At 38.6% G+C, this 23548-nt stretch overlaps 1 protein-coding gene across 2 annotated transcripts; it reads right to left on the bottom strand.

Annotated features, from left to right (window-relative positions):
- Positions 1 to 281: 281 nt before the first annotated feature.
- On the bottom strand, positions 282 to 23325 carry LOC113148344 (serine/threonine-protein kinase Nek6-like). 2 transcript variants are annotated; one of them, XM_026340023.1, is made up of 10 exons: positions 23020 to 23325; positions 9720 to 9820; positions 9084 to 9221; positions 8166 to 8228; positions 7804 to 7914; positions 7606 to 7714; positions 7418 to 7525; positions 5712 to 5806; positions 3114 to 3227; positions 282 to 2596 (listed from the first exon to the last, which is right to left on the bottom strand). In XM_026340023.1, exons 2-10 carry the CDS (start codon positions 9795 to 9797, stop codon positions 2486 to 2488), a joined length of 927 nt encoding a protein of 308 aa, XP_026195808.1. In that variant the 5' UTR covers positions 9798 to 9820; positions 23020 to 23325; the 3' UTR covers positions 282 to 2485. The 2 variants fall into 2 exon arrangements, with proteins under 2 accessions (XP_026195808.1, XP_026195807.1); XM_026340022.1 differs by lacking the exon at positions 23020 to 23325 and adding an exon at positions 16053 to 16185.
- Between the last annotated feature and the right edge of the window lie 223 nt (positions 23326 to 23548).

Raw genomic sequence — 23548 nt, 5'->3', positions numbered from 1 at the left:
TTGTGTGTTTCAGGAGACGTCACTGTGTGCATGTGTGTGACAGAATCCCACAAACAAAAAGGGAACCTATCATTTAACAAGAGTGAAAACTAAGTAGAATCAAGAAGGTTGTGTTGTACTCACTCTACAGTGAGCATCTCTACTTCAAAATAAAAGCATGTATGATGACTCTACTGAGCTTAGCTTAGCTGACAAAGCCACACATCACTGCGTGTTGGCATTATGCTTTCATTGACATGGCCTCTCATTACATGATTGGAACAAAAAACACTTCATCTGCATTCAGTTGCTTTATCTTTAATTTGAAAACACTTTTTTTTACTACAAATGTAAAAGAAAAAGCAATTGGCTGCGAAATTCAAAGGTAAAGTAGCTGAGAAACGATAAAAATCACAATGGTACAATACTTGACTGACTAGTTGCAGGTAATGATACGAGTTGTCTAAACATGTGAAAACATCTCCTTTGTGTTTGTAATACATTTATTTCATTATCAGAGAAAACAAATTGTCATCAACTAAAATTAACATTGATATTTCTGTGGTAAGGCACTGCGCATCATAACTGCTCCTTAAATAGGGACATTTCAAACATTGTTTTTTAGCACAGTCTAAAAACTTTCACAGCATATCAAGCCTACGGTGTTTACATATTCACAGTAAAGATGGTTTAGATTTACACATATAAACACTTTGAAAAAGATCAGAAACCGCATTCTGCTACTTTACATCACATACAACTGGAACTATACTCTTACACTAATCAACACCTTCACCGTGGCACAGACACCTTCTCTTTCATTTTTATGAACAAATTCAGTAAAGTGGAACAACATTACAATAACATGCCATTTCTTCACTTTCACAGGGAAAATGATGATTGTGATTTTAGCTGTAAATCTTTGTTTTATATGCTTTACTCAGACAAAAGTTTCCTTTTTATTTAAATTATCAATACTGGAAATTATATGTAAAATGTCAAGTATTAAAGAAAAATCACCACAAAAGCAAACTATAGTTAACTAATGAGCTTGAATGATTAAATCAGTAGCTGGCAAAGTTTGTAAGTAATAAAACTCAGGAGTGAGAACAGTTACTGAGTTCACACGCACACGTCCAATCCTCATGTAATATCAAGGAAGCCAAGAGCAGTTGTAATTGGATAATTATCACAAGATCACAATTTCATCGTCTCATAACACAGATGTATAATCACTAATTTAAGGATTACTTTAGCAATTTAGCATTGCTAACCATTCTACAATGTTGGGGACTTAAGACAAAGCCTACGTTTCCCATAATGGAACATCATCAGACTATTCCTATAATGGTAATTAAGTAATCAGGGTCATCTGATTTGTATTTAACCAACAAAGATCCACTGTGTATTTGCGTCTGTCTGGACCTATGTCCTACTGATAAAGCTCCAATCTCTGCAGTCCCAACAGGCAGCTAGGTCGCACAAGTCAAGCAGGCACTTAACTTTTTATACTCTGAAATACTTCAAGTGCTGGTATTAGGACAAGCCCAAAGCTAAGAAAGGAGCTGGTGAGCATAGTGAAGCCTTTAGAAGCCAAAGTGCCAGAGAGCTGGTGGGGCTTAAATTCAGAACTAAAGAACTAAGAAAGCGAATACTGGAATAGGATACATCAGTCGGACATAAACTCTCAACTCTCACTCTGCTGGGTGTGAAAAGAATTTCACTACATCTCATAGTTGTAAACGCCACTGACAACTGAGAAAACTCCACTGATGAAGACTGAGATGTGGTTGACACCCTGAATTCGATACACTGCTTGGGGAAAACAGCCGCTCTAAAACTTAAAAATGCTGAGATATTAAACATATTATGTGTAGGTGATGCGCCTATATAAAGGTCACAGACCCATGACCTTCTGATAGAACTACTAAAATGTATCACAGCTCAGCTCTTTTCCATCAGTAACTGCTAGTATGTATTTGCTAACTTTCCACTTTCCACAACATAATGTACTACATGTATTTATAATGAGAAAAAACTACGTATGATAAGATTAGATGGCACACACACACATATATATAGCCTACCTCTACTTCGTAGGTTACCTGAAACACAGGGTATGAACTTGGAATGCAACCACTGTGGAGTTAAGAAAAAGCTTAGAGAAATCTGTGATCCTACTGTGACACAGCTATATCACAGCTCTGTCCTCTAAAGGTAGCTACAGAGAAGGCCACAGATGCAGACACCTCACAAAGTAACAAAGTGTGTTTTGATAAATTCCACTTTCCTCGAGTGTCGCACCGCTGCAGCATCTCTTCACACCCTCCATCAGAGAAAGCGAGTGGGTGTCTGGATGTCGAAACATCACAAACCACCTTCCAAGTCTTTCCGTGGTTTCCTCTTGTCAAGATGAGGGTAAGGTAAACGCTCTTCAGCAAGACTAGACAGAGCTCACATCTAGTGGTTTGAGGTCCTTGGAGGAGGCTTGGAGCAGAGGTGGTGCTCAGGTGCTGGAAGTCCACATGTGCATCTGTTTAGCAATCTGCAGCACAAAGACGATATCCGGCCGCTGGTCTGGTTCCGGGTTTATGCACATACTAACTAGGTTCCGCAGCTGTTGAAAGCAGGTTGGATTAGTTTCAAGGGTAAAGCTAGTGTTATTGTCAGCATATTTATAAGAAGTATTCACCCCCTTGAATGTTTCATCCTTTTATTGACATTATAAATCAACCATGATCAATAAAAGTTGGTGACGTGGTCTTTTGGCAGTTGGGGGATTTCAACAAACATATGACCTACACTCTGTACTGTCCCTGAAAGCCTCACAGCAAAAATGAATTCAGAGTTTCTGTGTCTAATTTACTGTCTAAGTTACTGTTATGCTCCTAGTTGATGGTAGGAAAGGAACATATAACCCAGTGTGACTCACTCAAGTGTTAGTGTTAGCGACAGCATAGCACAAAAACTAGAAACAGGAAGGACTGCAGACCTACAATAGCATTCCTTCCAGCAGTTCCTAAACTAGCTTATTTTCACACAATTGTTTGGTTCATGTAAGAACAGAAACTTGAAATGGACACAAGATGAAATCGGCATTATTAGTAGGGATCAATATTACTATGTTTCTCTACCTTCTCAGAGTAATGGTCAGGTGGAAGAGGAGGGTAGTCACACTGCTCGATCTTCTGGCAGAGGGAGAGGAGGTTCATCTTGTCTCCATAAAACGGACTCTGCAGCGCTGCCATCTATAGGAAGAGGAAGACAGCTTGGATTAAGAAGTACTGCTAAGGGTAAGAGATGGTAAGACGGTAAATACAGTCTTTCCCCAGTGCCCTGATAATACTGTTTTTGACTGATGTCCAAGATATTAATGTTCTAAGAAAAAAAGGAAAACTGTTTTTGCCACGTCAGTGGGGGTGTCTACCAGTCTGTCCCAGCCTAAACCCAACTGTCATAGGGTAAAAGGTGGAGAACACCCTGGACAGGCCATCTATATATCTCAGGACACTGTAATTTAGGATCATTCAACTTCCCACTCAATTTGCATTTGCCCTCAACATATTATATAATATAACACTGTAGGCTGATTGTAGTGACATTTGCTGAGCACAAGCTGCCTGAAGGAAGAACACTTCAGTGTGTGCAAGTCTTTAAATGGTAGCTTGTCACAGTTTAGGCTACAGAATAAATTGACAGAGGACGGGCCAGTGAAATTCAGGAGCACAGTCAGGGACAAACTTAGATACTTAAAGTAGCACGGAAAACAGTGGCCTAACTGTCAGAAAACAAAACTGGCTTTTAGACCACGAGTTGTCACTCATTCTCGGGATGCTGTCTGTTACCCAGCCTGTGACGCGTTTGGTATGATTTTAGAATAAACAAGGCAAGGGAACTTTAAAGCTCAAAAAGTTTTTAAAAAGTCAATTTAGGAAAGCATGTCGGAAGAGAAGAAGAAATAAAGTTATGACAAGTGAAATAGTATATGGTATCACATGCGGCAGATACAATAGTTCAGCCAGAGAGACAAACATAAAACATAATGCTGCTCATTCAGGCGCTGTTAGCCAATCAATCAGTCTCACATGCACAGAGAAGCTCCAGAACACAGAGGACTGTGGAGCCGCTTTCTCTGTAGATGACTGTCATAACAATGGCCCAGCATTCCAATGAATGAACAAGGAAATGTGACTAAGAATAGGGGTTATTATGTTTTCAGTGATGGCAGGCATGCAGAGGGATGTGAAAGTCCCAACTGAATCTAGATAGCTTTTTCCTGCTATAGCACACATACCTGCTCTTTAAATCACTTGTCCTGCCGTCTTGATTGTGTGTGCTACCTATGTTTGCTGCAATACTAGTTGAATTCAGGGATTTTTGAGGCAATATTGAGGCACACATTTTTAAACACACATATTTTTGCCATTATGCTTTAATGTTTCTGGGTTTGGTTTTTGTTTTTGCCATTGAAATCACACTGCTTCCACTCACACAGGATGTTGCTCCTTTCCCTCTGATTTCCTTCTCTCTAGCTTTAAAGGCCATTAACACTGATAAGACCTTCTGATAACTGCCTACATGTATTTTGATCTCTTCAGTTATAACAACAAGAATATTAATTTCCACATTGCTTATCAAATGAAACCATAAAGCCCTTTGACAGACTAAAAATAAAGATATGTCAGTGAAATTGATGTTTAAGGTCATAGGAGGCTTCAAATGTGATACTGCAAGTAGGTAAGTAAGGTAGTGTTTATCACAGTTTATTTATTTAAGTCCTGCAGGTATTTCTATTTTTCTGGTCTTTCTTATACTGACATACAGCACAAAACCCAAACAGATCACGGTTCAGCTCGTCTTGCCTGCTGTTTGGAACTTTATACCCTTTATATTCAGGTATAATTTCAAGTGCACATGTGCTGGCACAAGGTGAGCTGCCAGTTCCAGTTTATTGATTCATAACAAAAGCCACATAGGTCATGATCTGTCTCCTTTTCCCCACACCTGGTTTTTAACTGCTGTTAAACATTGGGCCAATTGCAGCTGTGTGAATACATGATACCTATACCTAGTTTTGTTAGTGTAATTTGTATATTGCCCTAGAAATAATTGTGATGGATGATATTACTCACATATTAGGACCATTTTATTCCAGATACTCAATGCTGCTTTTGCCACACCTTCTGCTACATTATAATAATAATGATGACATACTTTATTTATCCTCTTGGGGACATTGTGGTTGCACAGCTGCCAGACATTACATTACAGCGCTACTACAGGGTTTCGGTGTCTTGTCCAAGGACACCTTGACAAATAGCTAGGAGGAACCAGGAATCTAAACACTAACCCTGGGGTTTGTAGATGACTGCTCTGCCACCACCCCAGTGTATGTAAAGTTGGTACACATAGTGTTATTTACGGCCTCAAACTAACTGATGCCAACAGTCTCTTTATAAGTCTAGTGTCAAAGTTACAGTAACAATATGTGTTACTGTAACTTTGATACTAGCTAAATAACTCACATGCTAATGCAATAATAATGTATTTATTATGACAGGTCTATGCACAAACACAGAGGCGTGGGCACAGGGCATGCTGGTACCCACGCCACCAACTGCTGATTATTGGTTGATGTGTATATCATTTCTATCTTATACAGCGACAAAACCAGGTGGGAAAGCTATTTGTCTGAATCATTAGCTGTCTGTAAAAACGAGAAACTTACTTACCTCATATAAAAGACACCCCAGGGACCAGATATCAGATTTAAAATTGTATCCATTCTCATGGATCCTTTCTGGTGACATGTAGTAGGGGGTCCCCACTAGAACAAAGAGACAGTAACACGTAAATCAAACAAACATTGTTCTAAAAAATGAAAAATGCTTTGATACGCGTGCCTTATTGCAGCAAAGAAATACAAGAACCCCTTATTGAACCAACTCTAAAGACTAGCAGATACACTATAATGTACTTTACATCTGACATATCATTAATGAGATTTTAATAGATTGAACAGAAAATACCACACAGCAGAGCTGTTATCTGTTGTATGAATACCTTTATACCAAGCTTATATAAAAGAAAACCTATGCAGTAATATACATGTATAGTGCATCCAAATAGTATTCACAGTGCTTAACTTTTTATTTTATTCCAAAATGAATTTAATTCATAATTTTCCTTAAAATTATACAAAAAGTGTCAAAATATTGTCACAGTGAAAGAAGTTTGTTTGAAATCTTTGCAGTTTAAAAAAAAAAAAAGATTCAGAAATTGGAAAAAAATCACATGCATTTGCTTAATTCTTTGTTGAAGCACCTTTAGCACCAGCCTCAAGTCTTTTTGAGTATGATGCTACAAGCTTAACATATCTATTTCTCTGGAGTTTCTCCCATTCTTCTTTGTAGTGCCTTTTAAGCTCCATCAGGTTGGATGGGGAGCATCGGTGCAGAGCTATTTTCAGATCTCTCCAAAGATGTTCAATTGGGCTCACATCTGGGCTCTGCCTGGACCACTCAAAGACAGTCACAGAGTTGTCCTGTAGCCACTACTTTGTTATCTTGGCTGTGTGCTTAGGTTCATTGCCCTGATTTAGAGCCGCCCAGTCTGAGGTCCAGAGTGCTCTAGAACAGGTTTTCATCACGGATGTCTCTGTACATTGCTGCATTTATCTTTCCTCGAGTCTCTCAATTCCTGCTGCTGAAAACCATCCCCACAGCATGATGCTGCCACTACCATGCTTCACTGTAGGAATGGTATTGGCCAGGTGCTGAACGGTACCTGGTTTCCTCCAGACATGATGCTTTGCATTCATGCGAAAGAGTCCGCAATTTGTTTAATCAGAGCAGAGAATTTTGTTTTTCATGGTCTGAGAGTCTTTAAGGTGGCTTTTGGCAAACTCCAGGCAGGCTGCCACGTGCCTTTTACTGAGGAGTGGTTTCTGTCTAGCTATTTCAAACAGGCCTGATTGGTAGAGTGCTGCAGAAAAATGCAGGGCCTCTTTCAAGATGACCATTGGATTTTTGATCCCTGATTAAGGCCTTCTCTCCCACTCTCTCTTTTTGCCTGGGCAGCCCACTCTAGGAAGAGTCCTTATGGTTCTGGACTCTTTCCCTTTAATGGAGGCCACTGTGTTTATTGGGAGCTGCATTCAGTTAATTGGAGCTGTCCAATTAACTGAATTCACCACAGGTGGACTTCAAATGAGTTGTAGAAACATCTCAAGGATGACCAGAGCTCAGTTTTCAGTGTCATGGCAAAGACTGAACACTTATGTAGTTGATTTTTTTATATTTTGTTTTTAATAAAATTGCAAAGATTTCAAACGAACTTCTTTTATGTTGAAATAATACATTTTATCAATTTTGGAATAAATCTGTAACATAGCAAACTGTAAATACTTTACTACATATATACTGTAAATGTGCTTTACCTAAGGAATGAGCTGCAGTGGTTTTAGAGCTGAAGAAGCGGCCTAATCCCAGGTCACCCAGCTTTACCTCTCCCGTGGCTGTTATGAACACGTTGGCTGGCTTGATATCTGGTTTGGTTTGTGGGAGAGGATGTGTAAATCTTTTGCAGATGCATAAATCAAGCTTTAATCTATAGGTAGCTGTTTACCACGATGCATTATTCTGCGTGAATGCATGTGCTCCAGAGCACTGCAGAGTTGCACAAAGTATTTCCATATAGTTCTCTCTGGGATGAGTCGCCTCTTCTTCTTGAAATACTAAAAAGGTAAAAGAGGGAATTAGTCCACACAAAGAGACTGTCATAAGTCTGGGAAACTGGATCAACTGCCTGTGAGAAATTTCTGACCTTAATCATCTGGGAGAGATCTCCAGCATCCGCCAGCTCCAGCACAATGTTGAGCTCACTGTCTTCAATAAAGGAGTCTAGGTACTTGATTATATTGGGATGATTCAGTTGCTGCAGTGTACAAACAGGAGAGTACCAATTATTTCTAGACATTCTTAAACTGTTATTTGGTCATTTTAACACAGGTAAGGCTTACGGCTGAAAGCGATGGTGTAAGCAAATGCTTCGATTCTTCCGTACCACCATACAGAGCTTGAAAAGTATCAAATAATTCAAAAGTGGTAAATTCCTCTAAAACAGTGCTGGAAAATCTTTCAATAATATTATGTTCTCGCTGAATCAATGAAAACAATATTATTTACCTTTAGTAGATCTATCTCTTTGATGCAGTCCTGACGAGCCTTGGCATCCATCATCTCAAAGATCTGTAATGACACAGATAGAAATCCTTATCAGTCCACATTTACATCAAAATAAATGTATCTGTGATGAGCTACAATCTTCCAAACTGATAGGATCACCAATGCCAGTCAGGCTCTACAGTTTACCATCAGTGATCATATCTACTTGCAGTGCTTCCTACAGAATTTGATTATACTTGTTGTGATGATGGCCGACCATGAGCAAAGATGCTCAGAATAAATAGTATAAATAGTATAGTAGAAATAAATATAGAGTATTGTAGAGGTGTACATAGTGGTTGCACTTACACGTTACCAGCCTACTGACTTGCTACTTAATTTAATCACTTAAGATTCTGAAAGCTAAACTACTAAACTAAAAGCTAATTTTCATTAACAACATAAACAGGAGATTTGAAACTGGAAGATTCTCAAACTAACGCAAGATCAGCTGATGAATTTACTGGGTATGGCAAACACTGACTTGATACATCACAGATTTACAAAATGATATTCACAAGCTAACATGCTACTTCAATTATTCTGTTTATTATTGTTTATAATGTAATTAATCACTTTCTTTAAAATACAAACAATTTTTTATCGTAATTTTTAGGAGTCGAAGGTGACATCTCTAAAGCTCTTTTTTTGTTCGAAAAGGAGTCCAAATCCCTATGACTTACAATGTACAGAGAAAATTATTTTAAATGCCTCACATCGGACCAGATGCAGCCAGAGAATATTGGGCTGTTTTTGTCTAAAAATTATGATTTTCAATTACCAAAACACTTGCAGATTAAACTTTTGCTAATAATAAATACGTCCTTATTTAAAGGCGCAGTTCTAAAGCAGAATTCTATACATGGCAGAGTACTGTACCTGGACTTTCTTGAGTGCAACGAGCTGTCCCTCCAGCAGGTACGTAGCTTTATAGACCTCACTAAACTGACCCCGGCCAATCTTCTTCTCAATCCGGAAGTTTGCTGTGCAGCAGAATTTACAGCTTGGTACGTTCTTCTAAAATAAGAAAACACGATATTCAAATGTTTACCAATCATACTGCATTACAGAGCTTTGCTGCCTCTAACATGCATCTCACGCTAGAAAAAAAAAACTATTGCTGTGGTCTATGGTCATGATTTGAACAAAACTACAGTGCAGCTGCTGATTTGTCTTTTTTAGAATATGACGTGACATGACATGTAACATAAAATAGTTTCTATATAAGATATTATATAGCTATAAGATTTGTGCTAATTTTCCATAGTTATTTTTGTGTAACAGCCCACATCTAGAGGTGCTGATGAATATTAAGTTTTTACTAGTGAAGGCAAAATCATAACTTTTGCTACATGACTAGCTGTTTCCTCTATCATCATTCAGCACTATAAATGCTCATTAGATCACTCCTTCAGCTTTTATCAAAGCTAGGGACATAATGTTTTAACCATAACCTTAATTTGTGAGAGTTTCAAATATTGCTGCATAACATATACTGTAGATTAAGGTTCTTACCTGATCCTCCTGACCAGGTATTTTATAGAGATTGTTGTGGTTATCTAAGGTGGGCTGGTTGTTGTTCTGTGCCTCCATGGTGGCATCACACTCACCCAGTACTGCAACAAGTAAGTAACAGTTAATTTCTTCAGCCATATTATAATCACAGAGCATATAAAGGTGAGCCACAGAAAGGCCCATATAAGTTACTTTGAATTCAAACACACACAAGTCATACCTTCATAGATTTAATATGCATATGTACAACTATGTTAGATAATGTCTCAGGTATAAACATATAAAAGATCTGCAATTACTGTATATAGCACTTTTTTACCTTACTGGTACTCAAAGCACTTTACACTGCATCCTTTTTTACCCTTTCATACACACAACACACAACCAATGGCAGAGCTGCCATGCATCTGGCCTGACACACTGGGGAACAACATTGGGTAAAGTGTCTTGCCCAAGGAAACTTCAACATGTGAGATGACAGCAGGAGCCAGAAATCTAACCACAGACCCCACGATCGGTGGATGACAGCTCAACCAACAGCTGCCTTGTGATAATACAGTGGCATAGAAAAGGATGTGAAGCTTTTGGAATTTAATTGTTTTCTGCTATTTCAAATTGAGACCACAGACACTGGTCTGTGTTTCATGTTCTTATCACTAAGTGAATTTAATATTAAAAATATTTTACAACCTATGAGAAGAAACCTTGCAAAAAAAATTCTGAACATTTTGAGAAGAACTCTGGGCTCATTAGGGACCAGCTGTGATAACATCAACACCTTAAGTGAATCTGTAATAAATTGCAAAAGCAAAGAAAGCAAAATGGAGTGCACTACAATCCAGAAGGTTGTGGTAATTCTAAGCTATTAATAAGCTATTTTCCAACCACCAACACAAATCAAAAATAAAATAAGAATCTGGAAGTTGAGTCAGGGCAACTGGACCTCCTACTTGATGGGTTGAAATGTTTCACTACAATCGAGGACAATGATGTTCGCATATTGGACAGGTAGCTTCACCTGGATGACTCAGAATCTACACTGATCTTAAAACAAGAAGAAGTAGCAAACTGGAAAAGAAGTGTGTTCCCTAGTTGTCTGAATATATGTTAGGCGTTACTGCACATCTACAGCTAAATTAACTGCTTTAGGAGGCTTAGACACTGCAGTGCTTTGAGCTAAATGCTAACATTATATTTTTAGTACCTTAGATGGCAACATTTAAAATGTGTGCTTTGTGCTTGAACACATTTAATGTGAAGTAAGTAGTGTCAAATTTCTGCTTTAATTTCTGTAGTATTTTGTGTAGTTTGTCACAAGATGTGGTAAAATGTTCTTTTACACCATTATATTTTATTTATTTTTATATTTCTTGAGCAAATTTAGCAGCTTTTTTCCTGATGCTCTAGTGCTCAAGCTGGTGTAACAACAGAGGCAAACATTTTCAATCTAACAAGTTAGCTGAATATGTGTGGTAATTAAATACATGTCTAACTAGAAACAGGATTATTCCTCTATCTCTGTCTGATGCGTGCACTCAAAAAAGCAATACATTTGACAAACGGTGTAATTCATTAGAATCATGGACTTCAATATGCCTTCCATGCTGCTTTATGTGTGCAACTTATTAAATCAATAGTTTAAATCATGCTAGTTGTCAGTATGGATTAAGGGACCACAGCCGTTTTTAGTTTTAGTGTATGTGAAATGTTTTTTTGGTTAGGAAAAACCTCTGCTGAACAACTTTACAGTCACAAGCCCAGACTCCCCTTTCTGTAGGGATTTCTTGTGATCAAACTTTACATTTTACCCCCCATAACAGCAGGTTTCTAATAACTAGCAAAAAAAGTATAATGTAATAAAAAGGCAATAAAACTAATTTCCAAATAATACATTTAAATAATAAATCAACATATTGAAAGCAAGCTTTACAGTTAATTTATATACTGTAACCTATCTGCTAACTCAAAGGCTAAACAAGGGAGTTGAAGCTTACTGGGTTTCTCTGGTGATGATTCATAATGGTGGAGACACTGCTCTAGTATTAACTGGAAATGTGAAGGCCATTTCCAAACAAGTGGGTCACTAAAAAAATGTCTGGGAGCGAGCTGGTGAGTAGCTGCAACTGTATCCTCTCTGTTCTTCTAGTGACTATAGCTGAGTCATCTGAGCCTGATCTTGTGCCTCCTCCTTGTCTTTCCAGATTTTTTTCAAATAAAGACAAACTAAAAGAGTGAGTAACACACTCAAAGGGTGTATTAATGACTTATTTTGACCATAAATAGCTGCTAAAATGTCTAAACTGGGCCTTGCTGGAACTTGCCCCTTTGTTCTAAAATATTGCAAACATTACCCCCCCAAGAGTGCATGTGCTAACTTGCACTTACTTTAACCTACTCAGCTCTACTAACCATTAAAATGTTAGTGATGCCAAATGGGCCTCATGCCATGACTTTGGTTATGCGCCGCCAGCTGTATGGTTTTTAACTAAGCACACCAAAATACACAGGCTGTGTGGTGGACTCCTGCAGAGAAAATAACTCACACCCCAAAAGGGATAAACTCTCCTGTGAACAAATGCCTAAAAGATTTATGATTCTTCTCAAATCCAGCGATATTGTGGTCCACTTACCTCCCTGCTTTCTTGCACAATATTTTATCCAGAAAACTGTAAAATATATCTTGGAACAAGGCACTCTTTTAATCACTCCCAAGAAACATAGTTTTAAAAACAGCAAGTAAGAGCAGGGAAACATTAATAGGTAATGCTAAAGAGCACATTTGTATATAACTAAAACTTCAAACATAATTGATCTCATTTATTTTTGTAAATGTAGCATACATTAATCTCAGATGTAGGAGATTATGTGCGTATATGTTGTAAAGTGGTGGTGTTTTGTAATCTCACATGGGATGGACCAGATCAGATTTCAGAGATTAACTATTAATAGTCAGGAACTACACTTGGAACTCAAACACATATTCCTTACTAATTCTAGCACATCTGAAAATCTATGAAAATTAAGCAAATTAGACAGAACATGTACAACATAAGACTTCAGAGGTAAATGCTGACATCAACATGCTCACAACGACAATGCTGACAGCCTGATGTTAAGCAGATGTACTGTAATTTATTTTATATCATCTTAATTCAGCAGCTAACATTTTAAAATTAGATATTTACTAAAAATGAAGGAGCTCTGAAGGAAGCTGATCAGTGTTATTAGTTTTTGGATGTCAGTGGAAGAACATGTGATAATTCCCTGTAAATTTAGTTAAATATTTTAGGACAATTCCAAAAATTGCTTATTTTTTGTAATGGGCCTATACACAGTATTTCTTCTAACCCAAAACACACAGTGACTGAGCACTACCCTAGCCACCATCAGTTAATCTTTGTTTGGTTATTGTGACTATACACTCATTTTGCTAAATGCAAGTTTTGGCATAACACAAAACTGGTGATTTGTATAGAACACATAAAGAACACGTTGCAATCTGGCCAATTTTCTAACACAATTCTCTCCTTTTATAATGGTGGTCAGTATATAATTGTGGCTGGTTAGTGTAGTGGTAAGACTGCCTTCCATGTGGGAGACTGGGCCTCAAATCCCAGCTGTGGCCTGGTGGTCCTTAGGCAAGACCTCCTTACGCCTACCCTTGTAACTTGTTTTGGATAAAAGTGTCTACTAAATGTAAATTGTGTAGCACTAGACAGTGATATTTTCAGTAGGGTCGTGTGCATCTTGCATTTAAAGTTGTCTGAAAGCATCTCTCTGAACCACACCGTATCTTTAATGTTGTGATGCCAATCTTTAGAGACCTGCACTTCATACTGTCTCTGAACACCTTGAATGTCTTGAGAGAAGTGGGATGTTTGTTATTCTGAGAACTACTAGTTTTGAGAAACTATTTTATTGGCATTTTATTCACGTTCTTCATGTGTACATTAACAAAAATATAGTTGTAAACTAGTAGTTCCTCCTCACCTGGGCTCCCTCTGTTCTCCTGCCTACTGTTCGCTCTATGTGAAAGAGCTGAACTCCACCCTCACACAGAAAGGAAGAGACTGCAGCACAAACAGCGTAGCTGTATTTTTAGATCCACTAATCTCACTCACTCACTGCTCTTTACAAGTGCTAATAAAATGTATCCTGATGAGTCACTCACACTGGTGCACCCAAATAATTTTTCACATTCACATGGAGTAACATTCAGTCAGACATTTTTTATGAATCGGCTGGCATGAGCACAAATTTCAGTCACCGAAATTAATCAGAAATGTCAAAGATCAGCTTGATTAATCGATCAATAAATCAATCAGTTGACCACAAGATGTAATGACTTGTCATAAGGCACTTTTTTTGCAAAGTGATTCTGATAAAGCTTGCTGAGCGTTTGTGGCAGTACTTTAGCTATGCTGTAAAGGACAAGTGATCCCTGAAGCTTGTAATATTATTCACTGGTTAGTTTTGCATTGACTTCAAATCATCAACTTATCTTTTCAAAGTCAAACCAGCTCCACATGAGTGTCTACAAGCTAAATATAAAAATGTCGTAGATTGAGAGGCTGATGGTGTCTTTATTTGTCTCCTGGTTTGTTCCTTTTTGACTACAGTCATGCATTTTAGACAACTATGCTAGTTTAACTTGTGGTGTTGTGACCATGTACGCCTATACTTTTTTAGCACACCAAGTTCACTTTTAAGACACAAACAATGCCTATCCAGAAAAAAGTCACACACTAATATTTTGTTGGACCGCCTTTAGCTTTGATTATGGCATACATTTGCCATAATTATTCATGCAGCCATTATCCAATGGGAGGCTCTTACCTATTTGCTTAGTTAAATCCAGGTGTCCAATGTCTTGATGTCTCCAGGTGTGTATTTAAAATTAGCCCTGGCTAGCTGTCAAATAGTTCCTTCTTAAAAAAACAAACAAAAAACAACAAAGTCTCTGCTATCTTTACCAGTATGACTTTTTACCATTTATTAATTAATTTCAGTTAAAAAGATTACCTTGATTACCTTCACAATGAGGTCTAGAAACTAAATTAGCTGGTAACATTGCGCTCCTCACTAAAATTAGGGGGTACGGGTATAACTATGTAAATGTGGTCTCTACAATCAATGTTAGGGACACTTATAAACTATGTGTTTTAAAAACACTAATATGTCATTACTGGGCACTGTTGTTGAACATCCTACTGCAGAACAAAACAGCTAACAGCTACATTTGGCTATCACAACCAAACATTCGTTCATAAAGTCGTTTCAGTGGAAATTCCACAAAAGCCATGGAAGGAGTGTCTACAGTGCCAGTTTGTTTAGAGTTTCAATAGATCATCTAGTGGCTGAGATAAAAAACTGTTACTGGGGCTTTAAAGGCACCCTGTAGATTTTTCTTATAAGCCAACAAACATTTCGATTTGCTCATTTTCTTGCATTTAGCAGTGTATTTCTGTGTTTCTTAATGGATTCCTGCCACCTGTAGATACAGTAGGCTGTAGGAAACCACTGTCTCATATGATAACTACTTTGATTTTGTGCTGAGACAAACAAAACAAGGGAGCGCTTATAAAAACATTCATCCATAGTACTACCACTGGTCAGAAACTTCACAAGAGGCCTTTAAGTGCTTGAAGGTTTAAAAACGATATGTTTCTTTTATTACATTTTCTAATATTACTAGGTTAGAATGCCTTGTTTCACTTTCCATATCTTGATAAATAAATAGAATAAATAATGGCTGTAGCCAGAACTTGGAACGTTAAGATGCTGCCTATGTCTCTTCATTTCTGTCCTGAGCTACAGACCCTAATTAAGCCTTAACCTCAACCAATGTCGCTGTTCTCTTGTCATCTGTCACAATGAAGGTTATGTTCTTTACCTGTTGAGAATGCTACAGAAAATAGGAAAGAGACAGGACTTTTCCCATAATAAAGGGTCAGACAAAAACAACTATTCTAAACGCTTAATTTTCAGTTGGTCTGTCTTTGAGTGTAAATAAGCATTGAAGCTCGTCACAGACTGACACCTGGTGCTTCCTTAAGAAAGGCTGCTGAGACACTCTCGGACAATTAGCTTTTGTGTGCACTGAAGTTAGAGAGATACCATCCAAAAACAACATTCCACAGAATAAAAGCAACTCTGAGTAGACCTTTCACCAGAGACCATCAGTCTGTGCACTCTGAGACCCCAGGTATATTTGTGAGGCTCCATGTATCACACAGAGGACTTTGAGCAAACATCACAATCTGAAACATTAAATGGAACTGGAATGAAAAAAATCTATTAAGATATAGATAACAAGAAAGTATGTTCTCTTACCCAGGTAACCCATTATTTCATGCAATCGTTATCCATGTTCACACAGCCACCAGACAAAACAGAATGGGTGTTTTACTTTAGCTTCCTGCCTTCTGAATGCTGTATTTGCATCCAAGATAAACTGAATGTTCTCTGCTCTGATATGGCACAACTCTTTTTTCTGGCACTATCCAGTTTATCAAGTTATTCATCTGAAAAAACAGCTAAACCTTCCCCCAACTACTTTACATACGTCACACACATAGTGCTCTGTCTGAGAATTAAAGCATATACATGTCTGAACAACCAAATAGCCTCTTTTAAGAACACACACCTTCTACTTTGCATTCTCAGAGCATCTGAAGACCTACAGAGAATTGAGAAATCAGTGGCTGAAGGAAACCTCTGAGACATAATTTGAACGATCAGGGAACCAACAATAGGGTTTATAAAAAAGAAGACATGGGAAAACACCACAACACTGGCAATCTGCTGAATGTTTGACAGTCATTTAATTGTGCTTTAGGATACAAATGCCATCAAACTATTAGCAGTTATTCTTCCACAGTTCATTATTGTTGTTCTCTGCTAACTATCACCACTACCTGCCCCTCATTAATGCTCTCGTTCAGTGGACCTCAGCACCCTCTCAAAAGTTGTAGTTGACATGTTACCCATCTGAAACTCCTTCCTCACCACTCAAACTAGCCTGTTGGAGACATCCATTCTCTCTCACTGTAGTGTTTTATACATTTTAATACTCCCGGAAGCACCCACATTTAATACAATTTCTCTGAGATCTGATATTTCTTGTTTTAAGAGGTCCAATCACTAGCTTTATGCTAACAACATTGTGTTTGGGATAGCGTTTATCTATCAGCTACTATCCGGTGCGCTGTTAAGCGACAGAACAAAGCATCATTTGTGTGTGTTGTTAGACATTAAAGTGACCATACAGAGAGTAGGTAATTTGTGTTTCAAAGGGCTCCACCCCCAAAAACATAAAAATCAACAACAGAGCTGACATATGAACCAAAAAGTGGCTCAAAACTTGGTCTGAAGTGATTTTTGGACAATGACACCTCTAGTCATCATTGATAATTTTAACAATAAAATAAAGTTATTATTTCTTAACTTGGAAATTCCTTTTTGCTTACAATTTCTTTAGATTTGCTTTCTAGCTGATTCATAACATGAAAATTACACCAGATTAATATTTTAAAATATTATCTTGTCTTGAATGTTGTCAATTCTTCATTTTGATTGTGTAACTAGGGCACCATCTTGTTTGTATGTTGTAGTCTATTATGACAGAAACAGACACAAGAAATAACAAGGAGGCTATAAAAGTATTTAAATGAAATTAAACGAAACTGCAAACATTATTAACATTAACAGCCACTTAAGGTTGTGAAACTTAACCAAAGCTCCCTGTTGGCCTGTTTATTTTGGTGTACAACTTGCAGTTCAGCAGGTGTCAGTTGCAGCACGTACTGCTAAGATAAACAATAGGAATTAGATTAAGCGTTAAGCTGCTTTTAAACATGCACTGGAGCCCTGAACTTCTCCAGACTTTACCCAGGTGAGAACATAAAGCTAAGAAGATAAAGCTCACTTAGCTTTATCCTGCAATCCCCCTTGTACAAAGTCTGTGTAATGTGTGTGAGCCCAGGTGTCAACCAAGCAAGTAAATGGTGGGGGAATTCACAGCAAGCTGGGGGTTGGGGGGCGGTGGGGGGTTTCCTTTCAGCTGAGCCACTCAGCACAACACCAGAAAGTTTAGGAGTTAAAAAACGGCTTTCTGTTGTTGGATTGCACTTCTTTCCATTGGGAAACCAGAGTTATATATAATAATTATTTCAAATCATGTGACTCTTGATGATGTACTGTAAGCACTGTATGTACTGTGGGTGGCTGTGGCTCAATAGGCTGTGGCTCATAGGATTGGTGGTTTTATTCCCAGCTGCCACGTCACATGCCAGAGTGTCCTTGGGCAAGATACTGAACCCCAAGTTGCCCCTGTTGAGTCAGGTCAGCTGCATAGCAGCTCTGCCATCGGTGTGTGAGTGTGCTTGTGTGTGCGAATGGGTGAAAGCGCTTTGAGTACCAGCTAGGTAGAAAAGCGCTATATGAGTGCAGACCATTTACTGTATTTTTTGTATCACATCATTCCTCCTGAACACTCTACACAGCAACCACCCCCACCACAAAATCAAACTGACTTTTTCCCTGAATAAGAATTTATGTCACCTGAACTTTCTCCTGCTGTGTGCTGCATGTGTGAACACACAATTCTGCACAATATCCAGACCTGACTCTCCACACACTCCAGAGGGCATATGTGAAAACAGCTTTAGTTATCAGTTTGTAACACTATAATGTTTTCATGTTGACAGCAGACATTTTGGATGTTTGTGACAGTAGGCATGTGTATTCTACTCATTCTACTAGATAGCAAAGCACCAGCTTGTTGCATCTCTGACTTTAAAAAGGGTCTGCTGATAGGTGAAGGGAATGGTTGGTAGACAATATAATATTTCTAGCAACTGAGCTAAACGGCAAGAACACTGCTAGACAAATCACAGAGTAATGCAGTCTTGGAGTACTTGCTAGTTGGTCATGTGACATGTCACAACTCCCAAGTCACAGGAACTAACATCTACCTTCTTCATGACTCATGTGTCCAAAAACATCAACTTAACCAACCTTGCTATGAGTTTTCTCCTTCAGAGTAATACTTCTTTACACCTCCTAAGCAGAAATGTCTTTCTGATAAGCATAATCTATACAGATAGATTACAACGTAGGTACATCCACAAAAAAGCGACAGAAAAAATGGCGGCATTGAAATCTGTTATTTAGACTGCCTAGGCCAGGCAAACATTCCCACTAAACCTGAAATGATTGTACTATATGTGCATGTCCCTATACAGCTTGTATGCTTATATAAGAAAATGTTGACATATTTGAAATTTATGCCAACTACAATAGAGAACAAAAAAATTATCCATCACACCATAGACATACAGTGACACACTGAACAACAACAATTTATCTGCTAAATTTAAAAGGGCAATTTAGGATGAACACACCTTCTCTAGGAGTATGAAATTGCCACATCTCGTATGACAAACTGACACAGATATTATGTTTCTGCCTGCTGGCAGTAGGCACAAAGCAAATATGTAAATAGAGTCACTACATGTATTGTGGAGGCCAAACAAGGTCAGAACTTTCAAGGCACTGCAGCAATTAGGCTAGCAGAAATAGGTCCTTGGAAAGTCCCTGCTCCTCAACTTTCTGGTGACAAAAAGGCTTTTTTTTCTGAATAGCAAAATACAGAGTGGTGCATCTTTCTCTACACTGGTAGAGAGCCTTTATTGGCTATTACAGCAAACGCTTCCTATAATTGCTGATCACCTTTTTGTATGTCTCAAATGGTATTTTTGCCCAATTATCTTTAGCGAACACGCTCCAACCCTTTCAGGTTGGATGGTCTCCTTATCATCACCCTGATCTTTAGCTCCCTCTACAGATTCTCAATTGGACTTGGCCACTGCAAAACGTTAATGTTTTTATCTGCTAACCATTTCTTCACCACTTTTGCTGTGGGTTTTGGGTTATCATGCTGAAATGTCCACTGGTGTCCAAATTTCTCTGCAGACTGTCTGATGTTGGTGTTGACAATTTTGATGTATTGCTCTTTTTTCATTGTCCGGTTTACTGTGTTAAGGTTCCCTGGTGCACCGGCTGAAAAACACCCCCGAAACACCAGGTTCCCACCACCATGTTTGACAGTGGGGATGGTGTTCTTAGGGTTGAAGGCTTCTCCTTTTTTATGCTAAATGAAGGCTACATCATTGTGGCCAAACAATTCAATTTTTGTATCATCTGACCATAAAACAAAAGACCAGAAGTCTTCTTCTTTGTGCAGATGAGCACTTGCAAAGGCCAAGCGGGCTATTGTGTGCCTTATCTGGAGAAGTGGTGTCCTCCTTGGTCTGCGTCCGTGGAACCCAGCTGTATGCAGTGTCTGTTGGACTGTCTGCCTTGAGATGTTGCCACCAGCTGAGCCCAGATTCATCATGATGGCCTTGGTGGTGATCCCTGGATTCTTTTTTACCTCTCTCACTAACCTCCTACCGCCTTTAGCTTTTTTTACAGCACGCATTCAACGTGGTATTGTTCCAATAAGCTTCTGCAATGTCACAACATTTATTCTTGTCCAGAGTAGCATTAATTTTTCACCAAGATCTTGTATTGATGATGGGAGAGTTGGACCGCTGTGCAAAGTCTTCTCCAGCACATTCCAAACATTCTCAATGGGGTTAAGGTCTGGACTCGTGTTCACTATTAAACATAGCCCTTAATTCTACTTTTGTTTTTCTGCAATTTGATTTCACCAAATGTTTAAGTAACTGCTGATCATGATGATTCAATTGATATTCAATAACATTTCTTCCTCAAAGATGATGGTTCCCCACTATCCTTCTGGTTTTTAATAATGCGTTGGACAGTTCTTAACCCAATTTTAGAAGTTTCAGCAATCTTCATAGATGTTTTCTTTGTTTGTTGCATGCCAATAATTTGACCCTTTTGAAAGAGATTAATCATTAAGGACTGAGAAGCTACTCACTGCATCAGTTAAGGTTAAATAACTTGTTGGTAGCTGAAACATAATCATCCATGCAGTAATTAATAAATGTTCAAATTTTCTTCTGTTTGAGCCGAAGACCTCAAACTTGGCTACTAGACTTAGACACCTTCTTTCGTTCTTTATGCAGCCATCCTTTTGCTTTACTAAGTTCCTTGTTCTGGGAACAAAAATATCTCTTTTGTTAGTCATCTCTTGGTCTTCCAACTTCCTTTCAGATGCTTTCAGATCAGTTAACTTTTATCATAAAGCTACTGCAGCCAAACCATGTAATGGCAAAATTCCAAATGGTGTACTGCTTATTTCTGTACCTTTGCTGCAAACTCTGGTAATAGCAGATAAAGCATTGTATCAATCAAACAAAGTTGCATGGCTATTTACTACATCTAAATTGAGAATTCATTAGGAAAATTATCCAAAAACTAATGATCTAGCTAGCCTAAAGAGGATTCAAAGAATTAGTTTTAGCATTTACTGCCATAACTAAAAGGCATGCTACAGCTGATAGAATAGCTAACGTTCTAGCAGAGTGCTTGTGCCTGTGTTTACACATATCAGTACAGTCCAGTCAGTTTTTGATACTGATAACAGTAGGATGATAATACATTAGCCCTTCACGAACATTTCTACAAATGCGTCCTAAAATCTGCTATATTCAAAGAATAGAAACGGAATCAGCTACCCAAGTGTGGATTATAAGTTAAAGTTGAGTTGCAGAGTAACACCAACTTAGCACAGTATGGGTTATTAAAATTTCCAAATAAATTAATAAAAGTAAATATCTCCCTTATTTAATACTGAAATATTATACATTTTATTTAAATAACTGATGTTTTACAACTTTTTAAGGAATTTACAACAACAATCATGTTTACAACTGCTTCTGTCTCACTGATTAAACAGCCCACTAAACCTAAACTCCAACTCCAACTGGCAATCATGGCTGACAACTGTAATAATGATTTATGTGTCAGAGTATTAATGAGTCGGTTTAGACCTCTATCCAAAATGTAATGTTCACAACCATGCTGCCACATGTCAGTACAATGAGGTTTGCCAAATTTAAAAGAAACTTCCTCCAAACCTCAAATAGTCAAAATTAGAGAGAATAATAGTAGAGCAGCATTAAAAATATTCAGTGAGGACGTGTGAAGACATTGCTTCCTGCTGGGTGGATACTAACCAGCCCTCTGAGTTGCACAGGACACAGGCTCCTTGCCACAGCTGACACGTGACTAATTTTAGCCAGTTATTTGACCTTGAATGCCCAGGCATCCTTAGAACCACCAGCAACCTCCCTTCAACAGCACCCGCACCACACTGCACCCTCCTCACTGCAACCTTTTCATGTAAATGCATAAAGACCCCCAAAAAACCCACAAACCACACAGTACCAATACAGACACGCGACTCTGCTTTCACCCAGCATGTAAAAACGGATCATGTTAACATACTGTTTACCCTCACTGGGGGTGTGTGCCTATGTGTGATGTCTATGAGTAACACTTGCGCAATAAGCCAACATTGTCTAAACAACAAATATTGTTTTATATTATATTTGATCATCAAAGGCCATATTGAATAACTTATTGGTTAACTTTAAAGTACAGGAAAGGTGAACAGTTTGCATTGTGCTGCAATTACATGTTTGATGTGCACTGATGTGATACCCAAATTGGTTTCATTAAAAATATTCAAAGTACGCAATTTTGAGAAATACAGAGCAGAAATTAGCAATGTGTTGCAGTGGTTTCCTGTTAAGAAAGAACAGCCAGGATAGAGGAAAGAAACATCTCAATAGCTCGATTATGTGTTGTGATAAACAGCAGTAATTGGATTGAGTTGGTCTGACAGGCAGCACAGCGTCACACTGACTTGGCAGCGACCACATGTTAAATGAAAAATGTGACCGAGTGACTGGAATTGAATTTCATTCTCGATGTTGAACTATTTTGTTCAAATGACAAAGCACACAGGTTACATACAGCTCGTTGTTTAGGGGAAAAAAATGCGTTAAAAACGTGTTTACACCAGATAGCGCAGAATCAATGCAGCCTCGTTTCCGTCCGAGGCAGCGGGTAAATATTATTTCCATATGGTCGCCTGGAGCGCTAACGTTAGGTTGTTGCTAGCTAGGTAGGTGCTAAGTTGGTTTTACAGCTTTCCAACAAGAGTAAATAGACCGTACTCTGGTCGAGGGGGCATTAATGTGTTACAACCACAGTGTAAGCAAAGTTGGTGTCAGCACACATAAACTCAGCATGCCGTTTTAAAACGCGCCACTATAGTGCTGGCAACCGTTGTTTACAGCGTGCGCTCCATGTCTTCACTCACCTACAGAGGAGTCCGGAGTGTCGGGCTTCACTTGAAAGCTTTCAGCGGTGTCCACGAGTTACATTGGTCCGTGTTGTTGTGCAACTCCGACAGTCAGTCAGTCAGACAGACAGACAGAGCGACAGACTGACCCCCCCACCTCCCCGGAGGCTCTCTCTCTCTCTCTCTCTCGCTCTCTCTGTGCCTCCTCTGCGGTTTGTGCCGCCGCTGCCACGCAGTCTGCTCGACGGAGCTCGCCGACAGTCAGCTCGTGAATGGGAGGACTGACACTTGAAAGGTTCAGACCTCGGCGTAGTAAAGCGGTCGGTGGGGTTGTGGCGTGTTTGTAGAAAAGTAGGTCAAACGTCACAGCTCACTGTCTCCTCACTCAGCCCCCCTGCATGTGGGATGGGGCTATTGTCTGATGATATATGATATGAGAGTATGTTCCATTCCTGGAAAGTAACTAAGTTCATTTACTCGATTACTGAAGCTACTTAGGTACAACATCATCGTACTTTTACTTATTTTGAGTTTTTTGTTTTCATGC

Source organism: Anabas testudineus, chromosome 22 (assembly GCF_900324465.2).
Source record: "Anabas testudineus chromosome 22, fAnaTes1.2, whole genome shotgun sequence".
Lineage (NCBI taxonomy): Eukaryota > Metazoa > Chordata > Actinopteri > Anabantiformes > Anabantidae > Anabas > Anabas testudineus.
Note: the sequence above shows the minus strand (reverse complement) of the source record. Positions and strands in the feature narration are given on the sequence as shown.